Source organism: Bombina bombina, chromosome 7 (assembly GCF_027579735.1).
Source record: "Bombina bombina isolate aBomBom1 chromosome 7, aBomBom1.pri, whole genome shotgun sequence".
NCBI classification, from domain to species: domain Eukaryota; kingdom Metazoa; phylum Chordata; class Amphibia; order Anura; family Bombinatoridae; genus Bombina; species Bombina bombina.
In genome coordinates, this window is record NC_069505.1 from 431,762,227 (window position 1) to 431,778,365 (window position 16,139).

Consider the following 16,139-nt stretch of genomic DNA (forward strand, 5'->3'; position numbering starts at 1 on the left):
ACACACATGCTATTATACTGTATATATTCACACTTACACACACACGTGCTATCATATATACCCACACTTACACACATACACACATACTATCATATATACCCACACATACTTTCATATATACCCACACTTACACACATACACACATGCTATCATATATACTTACACACACACACACATTCTATTATATATACCCACACTTACACACACACATGCTATTATATATACCCACACTTACACACACACACATGCTATTATATATACCCACACTTACACACACACACATACTATTATATATACCCACACTTACACACACACACATGCTATCATATATACCCACACTTACACACATGCTATTATACATACCCACACTTACACACACACACACACACACACACACACACATGATATCATATATACCCACGCTTACACACATGCTATCATATATACCCACGCTTACACACATACAGACATGCTATTATACTGTATATATTCACACTTACACACACACAAACACACACATGCTGTCATATATACCCACACTTACACACATGCTATCATATATAGCCACGCTTACACACATGCTATCATATATACCCACGCTTACACACATACAGACATGCTATTATACTGTATATATTCACACTTACACACACACAAAAACACACATGCTGTCATATATACCCACACTTACACACATGCTATCATATATAGCCACGCTTACACACATACTATCATATATACCCACGCTTACACACATACAGACATGCTATTATACTGTATATATTCACACTTACACAAACACACACACACACACACGTGCTGACATATATACCCACACTTACACACATACTTTCATATATACCCACACTTACACACATACACACATACTATCATATATACCCACACTTACACATACACATGCTATCATATATACTTACACACACATTCTATTATATATACCCACACTTACACACACACATGCTATTATATATACCCACACTTACACACACACACATGCTATTATATATACCCACACTTACACACACACACACATGCTATTATATATACCCACACTTACACACACACACATACTATTATATATATACCCACACTTACACACACACACACACACACACACACATGCTATCATATATACCCACACTTACACACATGCTATTATACATATCCACACTTACACACACACACATGCTATCATATATACCCACGCTTACATACATGCTATCATATATACCCACGCTTACACACATGCTATCATATATACCCACGCTTACACACATGCAGACATGCTATTATACTGTATATATTCACACTTACACACACACAAACATGCTGTCATATATACCCACACTTACACACATACAGACATGCTATTATACTGTATATATTCACACTTACACACACACACACACACGTGCTGTCATATATACCCACACTTACACACATACACACATGCTATTATACTGTATATATTCACACTTACACACACACGTGCTATCATATATACCCACACTTACAAACATACACACATACTATCATATATACCCACACTTACACACATACACACATACTTTCATATATACCCACACTTACACACATACACACATACTATCATATATACCCACACTTACACATACACACATGCTATCATATATACTTACACACACACATTCTATTATATATACCCACACTTACACACACACATGCTATCATATATACCCACACTTACACACATGCTATTATATATACCCACACTTACACACACACACACACACACATGCTATCATATATACCCACACTTACACACATATACACACATGTTATCATATATACCCACACTTACACACACACACATGCTATCATATATACCGACACTTACACACACACACACACATGCTATCATATATACCCACATTTACACACACACATACACACATGCTATCATATATACCCACATTTACACACACACATACACACATGCTATCATATATACCCACACATACACACATGCTATTATACTGTATATATTCACACTTACACACACACATGCTATCATATATACGCACACTTACACACACACACATGCTATCATATATGCGCACACTTACACACACACATGCTATCATATATACCCACACTTACACACATACACACATACTATCATATATACCCACACTTACACATACACATGCTATCATATATACTTACACACACATTCTATTATATATACCCACACTTACACACACACATGCTATTATATATACCCACACTTACACACACACACATGCTATTATATATACCCACACTTACACACACACATACTATTATATATACCCACACTTACACACACACACACACATGCTATCATATATAGCCACGCTTACACACATGCTATCATATATACCCACGCTTACACACATACAGACATGCTATTATACTGTATATATTCACACTTACACACACACAAACACACACATGCTGTCATATATACCCATACTTACACACATGCTATCATATATAGCCACGCTTACACACATGCTATCATATATACCCACGCTTACACACATACAGACATGCTATTATACTGTATATATTCACACTTACACAAACACACACACACACACACACACACACACGTGCTGTCATATATACCCACACTTACACACATACTTTCATATATACCCACACTTACACACATACTATCATATATACCCACACTTACACATACACATGCTATCATATATACTTACACACACATTCTATTATATATACCCACACTTACACACACACATGCTATTATATATACCCACACTTACACACACACATGCTATTATATATACCCACACTTACACACACACACATGCTATTATATATACCCACACTTACACACACACACATACTATTATATATACCCACACTTACACACACACACACATGCTATCATATATACCCACACTTACACACATGCTATTATACATATCCACACTTACACACACACACATGCTATCATATATACCCACGCTTACACACATGATATCATATATACCCACGCTTACACACATGCTATCATATATACCCACGCTTACACACATACAGACATGCTATTATACTGTATATATTCACACTTACACACACACAAACACACACATGCTGTCATATATACCCACACTTACACACATGCTATCATATATAGCCACGCTTACACACATGCTATCATATATACCCACACTTACACATACACATGCTATCATATATACTTACACACACATTCTATTATATATACCCACACTTACACACACACATGCTATTATATATACCCACACTTACACACACACATGCTATTATATATACCCACACTTACACACACACACATGCTATTATATATACCCACACTTACACACACACACATACTATTATATATACCCACACTTACACACACACACACATGCTATCATATATACCCACACTTACACACATGCTATTATACATATCCACACTTACACACACACATGCTATCATATATACCCACGCTTACATACATGCTATCATATATACCCACGCTTACACACATGCTATCATATATACCCACGCTTACACACATGCAGACATGCTATTATACTGTATATATTCACACTTACACACACACAAACATGCTGTCATATATACCCACACTTACACACATACAGACATGCTATTATACTGTATATATTCACACTTACACACACACACACACGTGCTGTCATATATACCCACACTTACACACATACACACATGCTATTATACTGTATATATTCACACTTACACACACACACGTGCTATCATATATACCCACATACAAACATACACACATACTATCATATATACCCACACATACACACATACTTTCATATATACCCACACTTACACACATACACACATACTATCATATATACCCACACTTACACATACACACATGCTATCATATATACTTACACACACACATTCTATTATATATACCCACACTTACACACACACATGCTATCATATATACCCACACTTACACACATGCTATTATATATACCCACACTTACACACACACACACACACATGCTATCATATATACCCACACTTACACACATATACACACATGTTATCATATATACCCACACTTACACACACACACATGCTATCATATATACCGACACTTACACACACACACACATGCTATCATATATACCCACATTTACACACACACATACACACATGCTATCATATATACCCACATTTACACACACACATACACACATGCTATCATATATACCCACACATACACACATGCTATTATACTGTATATATTCACACTTACACACACACATGCTATCATATATACGCACACTTACACACACACACATGCTATCATATATGCGCACACTTACACACACACATGCTATCATATATACCCACACTTACACACACACGCTATCATATATACCCACACTTACACACACACGCTATCATATATACCCACACTTACACACACACGCTATCATATATACCCACACTTACACACACACATGCTATCCTATATACCCACACATACACACACACATGCTATCATATATACCAACACTTACACACATACTATCATATATACCCACACTTACAAACATATACACACATGCTATCATATATACCCACTTACACACATGCTATTATATATACACAAACTTACACTCAAAATATATATATATATATATATATATATATATATATATATATATATAAAAACACACTTATACACACATGCTATCAAATATATCTTATACACAGAAATGTACCCACACACAATATATATATATACTGTATGTGTATGTGTGTATGTATGTGTATATATATATATATATATATATATATATATATATATGCACACCCTATCAAATACAGCCACACACACACATAAAAGCACGCTATCAAATATACCCACATTTACACACATTTAAACACACAGTCACACAATATTAAATATACCCACACTTACACACATATATAGAGACACGCTGTTAAATATACCCACACTTATACACACATGCACTATCAAATATACCCCCACACATATATACACATACACACGCTATAAAATATACCAGCACCTACACACATATATAAACACACAAACACACACATACACACATATATATATATATATATATATATATACACACACACACTAACATATACTAACACACACTATATCAAATATACCCCCACATGTGTAAGTGTGGATATATTTGATAGCGTGTCTGTGTGCTTATGTGTGGGTATATTTGATGGCGTATGTGTGTATATATGTGTGTAAGTGTGGATATTTGATAGTTTGTGTGTGTATATGTATGTGTATATATATATATATATATATATATATGTGTGTATATATATATGTGTATATATATATATATGTGTATATATATATATATATATATATGTGTGTGTGTATATATATATATATATATATATATATATATAAAGCCAAGTCAAGTGCACTCACTGTAACAGCCACAACTGCCAGGGTGCTGCTTAGAGATATGTAGTAGTAGCAATCCACCCACCAAGGGGAAGAAAAACGCTTCACTCTCCGGTCTTTTCCAAAAGATAAAAGGCTTTAATCCATTTTAACAGGAAATCAGTCAAAAGACATCCCAAACGTTTCGATACCTGCTGGTATCTTTTTCAATGGGTCTAAACAAAGTTCCTGTGTGTGGGACACAGGAACTTTGTTGAGACCCATTGAAAAAGATACCAGCAGGTATCGAAACGTTTGGGATGTCTTTTGACTGATTGCCTGTTAAAATGGATTAAAGCCTTTTATCTTTTGGAAAAGACCGGAGAGTGAAGCGTTTTTCTTCCCCTTGGTGGGTAGATTGCTAATATATATATATATATATATATATATATATATATATATATATATATATATATATATATATATATAAAAACAAGAGTAATAAGGGATAGATAGGTAAAAAACACTTATCTTAGGAGACCAAGCGCCGTCGTCCACACGGCGTGAAGCTAGCACACTGTTTCGAACTTCCTGCACTCGGCGTGGAGAGTATCGAGTTAGGGAGCAGCTGAAAATAAGGTTCAAATAGAAGCAGGAGTCCCAAGAAGTTTTGTAATTAAAGCTCATTAATAAGAGCAAACATTCTTAACAGCATTTGCTATCTGGTGTAAACACTATGCACAAAGCAATGTAATAATAGAGATCACTAAGCGCCCTCCAAAGAAAAGACCTAGCTTCGGTTTGTTGACTCCTAGTAGTCAAAAAGGTTAAAATATTACAGGGATAGAAAACCAAAGCGCCAACGAGGCTCGGTCTGGAATAACCCACACAGTGCTACGTGGAGTGGATAAGATAAAATTTACATGCAATTTAATTGTACATAAAATAACTCACATAAAATCATTCAGTAAAATTAATCAATAAATTCAATCAATAAAAACAACCTCAGATACTACCCTTGGTATATGGGTAGGTGAGGATCATAGGTCTGCAAAAGACAATTCACAAATATCGGATACTCAGGTTAACAAAGGAGTCCGGACTCCTTGTCTGGAGAATAGTATTCCGATGACTTAACAAATGCCTGTTTGAATCGGTAACCTAGCGACCCAAATAGGGTCAATAAATGCCGCCTGCAGCTTTTAGTACAAAAGGTGATGAATAACTACGTGCTGATTCAAATACCTTGTGTTGGTGAACAGAGTGCTTAAGCAAAATCATGAATACATGTTAGATATTCGTAAGAAACATAAAAACAAAATATCAAACCAAAAAAACCTGTGACGTAAAAGAGGTGGACAGTGATTCAAAAAACAATATGATATCAGAACATAAACTGTAAAAATCCTGTGAAAAAAAAAAATATTGCGTAAAATGTCAAATAAAATACAATCCAATCTGTGCTGTGCGAATAGTCAAAGTCAGGTGAAAAAAACAGTGGCCACTGTGGAAGCAAAAATATTCATGAACAATACAATCCAACGTGTAAATGCTCCTTACAACCTAAAAGTTAAAGTGTTCCTGTAGTTGTCCTGTGAGTGCCACAGGAACCGGAAAGTCAGGTCTAGACGTCTCGGGTCTCCCACATTCGAGTTTCCCGCGACGGTACCTGGAAACAAAAATATACCAATAGTGCAGACGGTTTTCTTGATCTGCTATCATTTGCAAACGTACTTACCAGTCGACGCGTTTCGGTCTATACTAGACCTTTATCAAGACTCAGAGTCTTGATAAAGGTCTAGTATAGACCGAAACGCGTCGACTGGAGGGCGCTTAGTGATCTCTATTATTACATTGCTTTGTGCATAGTGTTTACACCAGATAGCAAATGCTGTTAAGAATGTTTGCTCTTATTAATGAGCTTTAATTACAAAACTTCTTGGGACTCCTGCTTCTATTTGAACCTTATTTTCAGCTGCTCCCTAACTCGATACTCTCCACGCCGAGTGCAGGAAGTTCGAACCAGTGTGCTAGCTTCACGCCGTGTGGACGACGGCGCTTGGTCTCCTAAGATAAGTGTTTTTTACCTATCCCTTATTACTCTTGTTTATATATATATATATATATATATATATATATATATATATATTAGCAATCTACCCACCAAGGGGAAGAAAAACGCTTCACTCTCCGGTCTTTTCCAAAAGATAAAAGGCTTTAATCCATTTTAACAGGCAATCAGTCAAAAGACATCCCAAACGTTTCGATACCTGCTGGTATCTTTTTCAATGGGTCTAAACAAAGTTCCTGTGTCCCAATTTATTGATTAATTTTACTGAATGATTTTATGATTTTATTAATTTTACTGAATGATTTTATGTGAGTTATTTTATGTACAATTAAATTGCATGTAAATTTTATCTTATCCACTCCACGTAGCACTGTGTGGGTTATTCCAGACCGAGCCTCCTTGGCGCTTTGGTTTTCTATCCCTGTACTATGCACAAAGCACTTAGTTAAAAATCAAATTGAAATTTTATTGAATGAAAGTTTAAAAATACATACAGGAGCTGCGGTAAACACAGCCACTCACGGTAAGTAGAAAGACAGGGAGGCAAGTGACGTCATCTGACGCGTTTCACTCCGGTTGGCGCTTTCTCAAAGATAGTTTGGGAAGTGACCATACAGGGATTAAATACCCAATACTGCCTTAAGTCACTCCCTTAAACCAAACAACGTTGCATTGCTATTGTAGCAAGTAAGGACAAGTACGAGCCGAATCCTAAAAGCTCACAACTCTTAGTGTTTATTACAGCCAGACATAATATCGAGCATGTTTAGCTCACAGACATAGTCCTTACTCTACAATTTCAATACCAAGCACAAGCGAAACAAAAAAGACATATATAGTAAATTGTACTCAGTGTATATATATATATATATATATATATATATATATTTTCACAATCCTCCGCTGGTATAGCAATATATACAAGTCATAAATCACAATAGTGAGTCTCATCGGAGACACCATCTGGTACAAAATAACTAATTTGAAAATAGATACATGTTAGTATTAGTGTAAGAAAAAAGAAGAATTCAACAGTCAAAAGAAGAACAAAACTATTACATTGTTAAGATAAAGCATATACATTACAATTTATACAAAAATAATTATTTTACTAAAAACAACTCAATTTGTTCATATGTAGAGAGATGTGTTAATACGATGCTAAACTCAAATTGATACCAATATTGATACAATTTAAATATTGCAAAAAGACCACATTTAGACAAAATCTCGCTATATATACAGGATTATCACTTTATGTCAAACACTTTCATAAGCACAGGGGAATTTATTCCCTGATATATTGTTACACTGCTTAGATGTTTTGATACCTGTAAATAATAGTTGATTTATCTGTACTCTTTAAGTTAGTGTTTACAGAGTCCTATCTTATATAGATCTGGCATAACATAGTGACATAGTGGGTCTAATTTACAAATTATGTCATACATAATAATTATGTGTTGACTATTCGTTGCATAGAGAGATTATCCAAAATTCCATTAACTTTTGTCTATCTATACACTTTGTTCAACAATTCAACTACAATGTATCTCTATAGGCTACATTCCCTGATATAGGTCTAGGTCCCACCTAAGATTTATACCTTTAGGTTCTTTTGTTTCTAGTCTAAAGATCCATTGTACTTCAACATCCAACATTTTTTTTGTATCTGTCTCCTCCTCTCTTATCTGCAGGTATATAATCAATGGCTTGGAACCTTAGGGCCTTTTTGTTCTTTGGGTGCAAGTTGAAATGTTTGGCTACTGGAGTTTTTGGAGGGTCCCTTTCAATTGATGTGAGATGTTCACGTATTCTGTCTTTCAAATTTCTACTAGTGGAGCCTGTGTATTGTTGTCCACAGACCTCACATGTAATTACGTAAATTACATATTTGGAACAACAGTCTAACCTGTATTTTATGTTATGTACATACTTATTAGATGTTGATATAATTGTTTCTCCTATTTTACAGTGTGCACATACATTACAGTGTCTGCCACATCGAAAAAAACCTTTTCTTGCCAACCATGTCTCTTTAGTTTTCAATTCAGAATTGTAGACATAGTTGATCAAGCGGCTTCCAATTGTATGTGCTTTTTTGGAGATAAATTTTATGCCCCTGTCCAGGATGGCTTTGCAATCCTGGTCAAGGGTCAATATTTCAAGATTTTTATTTATTATATTTTTGATGCTGCCAAACTGATTACTGAATTGGGTGATGAATTTTACATCTTCTGCCACAATATGATTACTTTTTCTCCTTTTCGTATTTTTAAGCAATTTATCCCTGTCCATGTCTCTAACTTGTTGTCTAAGTCACTGTAACATTTCTCTTTTATAGCCTCTTTGTTCCAATCTTTTGGTTAGATCTAAGGAGTGTTTGTCATAATTGTTTATATCTGTGCATATTCGTCTTATTCTAATTAGTTGTCCCTTTGGGATGCCTGTCTTTAGATGTTTGGAGTGGCAGGAATCCGCTCTGAGAATTGTGTTTCCTGCAATTCTTTTCCTATACAGTTCAGTATGTATACTTATTTCTTCTCCTTTCAGTTGAATATCAAGGTACTCAATAGAATGTCTACTAAGTTGATGGGTAAATCTAAGGTTCAAGTTGTTATTATTTAAATATCTTACAAAATCATTTGCCTGGTTTTCTGTTCCTGACCATATAATCAGCAGATCATCAATGTATCTAAGATACACTTTGATGAAATTACTAAAGGTATTACCTACTCCATATATATATATAATTTGACTCATACCAACCTAAAAACAGATTTGCGTACAAGGGGGCAAATTTAGCCCCCATCTCCATTCCGCAAATCTGCACGAGTCAAACATGAAAAAATTATGTGTGAGTAGGAATCTCAGAACTTCAAGGACAAACTCTATCATTTCTTCGGGAAAATCACTTTTAAGCTGTAGATGATACTTCACTGCCTCCACACCTAATTCATGGGGGATGCAAGAATAGAGTGAAGACACATCTATTGTTAATCAGCTAAAAGATGAATCCCAGAGTTGTTTATTCATTCTGTTTATTACATGGGTAGTGTCCTTTACATAGCTAGAGATTGTTTGAACAAAAGGTTGAAGTATATTATCCAACCATTCACTAAGGTGTTCACTCATACCCCCGACACCAGATACAATTGGACGTCCTTGTGGACAGTCCAAATTTTTATGGATTTTAGGTACCAGTCTGAAGTTTGCTGTTACAGGCTGTTCAACATATAAATAATCATAGATTTTTTTTATCTAGTATACCTAGGTGCTTTCCCCAGTCTAGTAGATTTTTTAGGTCTTCCTGAAAACTATGTAATGGATTTTTTGGGAGTTTTTTATATGTTGTTACATCCCCAAGTTGTCTTTTTGCTTCCTGGTAATAGCCTATGGTGTTTTGGATCACTATTGATCCACCTTTATCTGCAGGGGTAATTGTGATATTTTTGTTACTTTCCAAAGAATATAAGGCTTCTTTCTGATTATATGTGATATTCGAATTTTGTTTGAATTTTTGTCTAAACGATTTAGTATTAATCTGTTTGTGTAATTCCACAAGATCTCGGTGTGTTTTTTCTTGGAACATATCTATATAAGTATTGCGTGATTGTATGGGATAAAAGGTACTTTTAGTTCTCAAATGTTTATTCTTTTATGTGTACTTATATCAGTGACTTGTCTATTGGAGTTTTCTGTCAAATCTTCTAAAATTTGACCTGTTATTGCATCCTGAAAATCTAAATCAGTATCATCATAAGTAGTATCCCTTGGTGCTGAGATAGAATGTGTGCCTGCAGATAAGGATGTATTAGAAAGAATGGTGTTTTGAATGGTTAATGTACTCTCATTAGATTGACTTAATGGTTGGGAACTCTCATCAATTTGAGTGGATCGTAGACTCTCTTCATTTTGAACTGTTGATCCTTGATTATGTCTCAAAGAACTATCTACACCTTTTATTTTTTCAAAGTGTTTCTTTAGTACCACACTTCTTACAAAACTATTCACATCAGTGATTTGCAAAATAAGTCAAAGTTTGAGGATGGCGCAAAACCAAGTCCCTTTTCCAAAACTTTCACTTCATGCTTATTAAGCACATAGTTGGAAAGATTCACTATGGTGCATATCTTTTCACCGTTGACTTCACTCTCTTCTGGGACTTCCCCAACTTTTTTGACTGCTTCTTGGGGGTAGAGTTTTCCTCTCTTGAACTTGTGGGGTCTTTACTTGTTTGATTCTTCTGAACTTTCGGCCTTGCTCGAAGTTGTTCTGAATAGCTTTGATCTCTCATCTCATCTGGCTGTGTCCCTGATGTTTCTGTGGCAGTGGATATTGGTGTTGAGGCTATATGGCTTCTAATAGAGAAATTAGAGTCAGAGAAATTTACTTTTTTCTCTTTCTTCTCACCTTTATGTTGGTTGCCTTTTTTACCATTTTGCTTATTTTGCTTATGGTTTTCCTTCTTCCCGTTGTTTTTATTGCCATTGTGTGTCGAAGTGTTCCAATTATATACCACATCCAGTGCGTAGTCTTGTTCATCCCTGAGCATTATATTATCCTTCCTAGTTGTGAGGTCTTGCTCAAGGTCATCCAGATGCATAGCGAATTCTGTATCATACTTATTGTATTTTTCATGTGTTTGCAAGGGCGTCATCTTAAGTTGTAGTTCCTTTATCTCCTCCAAGACTTTTGTTCTTTTCATTTTTTTTTTGACAAGCAGTTTGTTCATTAGTTTGATGGAGCACTCACTTAGTGTCTCATTCCACTCCAAAAGGAACTCTTTATCAGCATCTTTATCCACATTGGGGAATTTCTTCATACGTAAACCCCTTGGTATTATTGCTGATTTGATATATTTATCCAGGTATATTATTTCATACCATAATTTAAGTTCCTTGGTTCTCAAGTTTTCCATAGTTAAGAATAGCTGGCGCAAATCGTAAAGTTGTGTTTGATTTGGAGATAGTTCACCCTGTCTTTCTTTAAAGGTGAGTTTCCTGTTGAATATGTCCTCTAGTGCTTTAGATTGTGCCATAGAGTAAGCTAAAAAAGCTTTATTTCACCAGATATTTATTTATTGGTATTTAGTAAATATATAACGATGTTCTTAAGATATTTGAAATGAAGATGTACTTTTACAGTTGCAGTCCAAGGTATTGTAAAGTAAGGACTATGTCTGTGAGCTAAACATGCTCGATATTATGCCTGGCTGTAATAAACACTAAGAGCTGTGAGCTTTTAGGATTCGGCTCGTACTTGTCCTTACTTGCTACAATAGCAATGCAACGTTGTTTGGTTTAAGGGAGTGACTTAAGGCAGTATTGGGTATTTAATCCCTGTATGGTCACTTCCCAAACTATCTTTGAGAAAGCGCCAACCGGCGTGAAACGCGTCAGATGACGTCACTTGCCTCCCTGTCTTTCTACTTACCGTGAGTGGCTGTGTTTACCGCAGCTCCTGTATGAATTTTTAAACTTTCATTCAATAAAATTTCAATGTGATTTTTAACTAAGTGCTTTGTGCATAGTGTTTACACCAGATAGCAAATGCTGTTAAGAATGTTTGCTCTTATTAATGAGCTTTAATTACAAAACTTCTTGGGACTCCTGTTTCTATTTGAACCTTTTATATATATATATATATATATATATATATATATATATATATATATATATATATATATATATATATATATATATATATATATATAACAACATTTAAAATTAGGGGGAGGTAAAAAGTTAGTTTAAAATCCTCCACTACGCACAAAATATAGAGAAAATAACTCATTGTGTAGTTCATTAACAAATCTAGACATGCCAGAAGGCTTGTTTTTCCCACAGAAAACCCCTGGAATACATTGTTTCCAATGCTGCAAAGGATTCTGGTTAAGATATGCAAATTAGGTTCACAATGACACACCTTTTTACTTCAAGTCTGCTTTTCAGCAGATTCCTTTAACGCCAAAGCATCGCTGTTCACACAGCTTATAAGCTTAGCTAGGGTTAGTGCAGTGATTCATAACCATCCCAGGACAGACTGTTTCATAGTTATTGCAACTCATCAGCTGGGAGAAGATTTATATATATCTATATATATATATATATATATATATATATTGTCAAAAGTCACAAAGACAATGCAGCACTCGAAACTTTTGGGCTAATGTTAACATTTGTTGAATGGCTGCATTGTCTTTGTGACTTTTGACTTTGGATACAATTTTGCATATGCAATTATGCGAGTATTACCAACTTTCTAACTATCTGACCCCTGATCAATCAGGTTTCAGACCGAATCACTCCACTACAACTGCCCTCCTAAAAGTTTGCAACGACATCCAAACTGCCATGGAACAAGGAGACCTAACTGGAGCTATTTTCCTTGATTTTGCAAAGGCTTTTGACACAGTGGACCATGACCTACTACTTCTCAAACTAAAAAACTCTGGTATTGCTGATCACCCGTTAACCTGGTTTAAATCATATGTATCGGATCGATCACAATATGTCTCTGTCTCTAACATTGACTCCCTCCCTCTCCCAGTCACGTGTGGTGTTCCCCAAGGTTCCATTCTCGGCCCCCTACTATTCACATTATTTATAAATGATTTGCCTAATGTCTGCAAATCCTCAACTGTACACATGTACGCAGACGACACGGTAATCTATGCAAACAAATCTGATCTGCTGCAGCTTGAAACAGTGCTCCAAGACCAGTTCACAGAGGTAGAAAAGTGGATCTCGAAAAACAAACTCTTCCTAAACACTGACAAAACGGTCACAATGATCTTTGGAATGGGACCTAAAATACATAAATTACAAAATTCCCATCTTCGCATCAAAACAAAATCCAATTGCACGCTGACCGCAGTCCACTCTTTTAAATACTTAGGTATGTTGTTAGACCCCAATCTATCTTTTGGACTCCACATAGAAAAAATTGCCTCTAAACTTTATCCAAAACTAGGTGCCCTGTACAGAAACAAATCTTGCCTCAGCCCTACAGTAAAGGAAAAGATTGTACAGCAAATGCTGATGCCTATCTTGGATTATGGGGACATAGTATATGCACCTGCTCCGCAAACTCACCTTAATAAACTAAATACGTTATATAACTCGCTCTGCCGCTTTGTGCTACAATGTAACTACAGGACCCACCATTGTGACATGCTAAAAGAACTAAACTGGCTGTCGCTAGAATCCAGACGCACCCTCCATCTTTCCTGCCTTGTCTTTAAGAGCCTTTCTGGGAAGCTCCCACCCTACCTGAGCAGAATGCTCTCCCCTGCTATTCCCACCTCCTATAACCTCCGATCCAATAACAGCACATTATTTAGCTTGCCTCAATACAAAAAAAAAGCAGCTCGATCCTCCTTTTCCTACAGAGCGCCACAATTATGGAATGACCTCCCTCACACTTTAAAAACTTCCCCAAGCCTAAAATCCTTTAAGAGATCCCTCTATACATATCTCAAAACAGAATGCTCCTGTCATGGATAAATATTTCATACCTGCTCTATGTTAAATGTTTGCATATAATGTGTATTTTTATTATTGTTTTTGTATTTTATTGTACCCTATTGTATCAATGCAATGTTTTGTGATCCCAGGACATACTTGAAAACGAGAGAAATCTCAATGTATCCTTCCTGGTAAAATATTTTATAAATAAATAAATAAATAAATATGCACCCCGGTGGATAATAATGAGGAACTGAGTGCCCCTGACTTGGATCTTTACTATATATAATGTGTGTAAATATCTGTGTTACTGTTATTGCTGCTCACAGTGTTCGGTCTCCTGTTTAACAGAGTTGCGGTTCCCAGTCCCCTGGGGACAACTAGCAGCCAAAGCCTGGGGCCCTCGGGAGGGCCGTCCCATCCTGTGTCTTCATGGCTGGCAGGATAACGCTAACACATTTGACAGACTTATCCCGTTATTGCCACAAGGTGAGTAGGAATGTTTGTTTGGCACAGAGCTAAGTGCTGCTTGTCAAAATATGAGCTGCAAGAAATAAGCAACAAAAAAAAGAGTGCTAACCCCTAAACTGAATATTGGGGGTTAATATATATACATATGGGTAAGAAGAAAAAAAAAAAAGGTGATTAGAATTTAAAAATTCATACTGTCACTTTATTAACACAGAACAGAATACAGACACACAATTGTTTACAAACACTTAAACTCAACCGCTAAATTAATACAAGTGTAGTGTAATATTGCAATAATCTGTTACAATATCGAAGGCTCATAGGTTAATACACACTAGCTAAATACAAAGTGTGATAGATTGGTAATAGATTCAGACTGTAATCAGACTCAATGGTTGGGTGAAGCGATCTAGGTAGCCACCATATCTCATATGACAAATTATAGCTTGATGCTTATATTTCTTTCATGTAATTGGCAAGAGTCCATGAGCTACTGACGTATGGGATATACAATCTTACCAGGAGAAGTTTCCCAAACCTCAAAATGCCTATAAATACACCCCTCACCACACCCACAATTCAGTTTTACAAACTTTTCCTCCTATGTGCTTGATTTCTATGATTTCTTCTA

The 16,139-nt window shown here is 35.6% G+C and overlaps 1 protein-coding gene across 1 annotated transcript in view; it reads left to right on the top strand.

Moving 5' to 3' along the window:
* The window catches only part of SERHL2 (serine hydrolase like 2), a 109,241-nt gene that overhangs the window by 18,190 nt on the left and 74,912 nt on the right, over positions 1–16,139 (top strand). Inside the window, exon 3 of the mRNA XM_053721331.1 lies at positions 15,389–15,526. Within this exon, the coding sequence (XP_053577306.1) occupies positions 15,389–15,526 (138 nt within the window). The remainder of the gene's footprint in view (positions 1–15,388; positions 15,527–16,139) is intronic.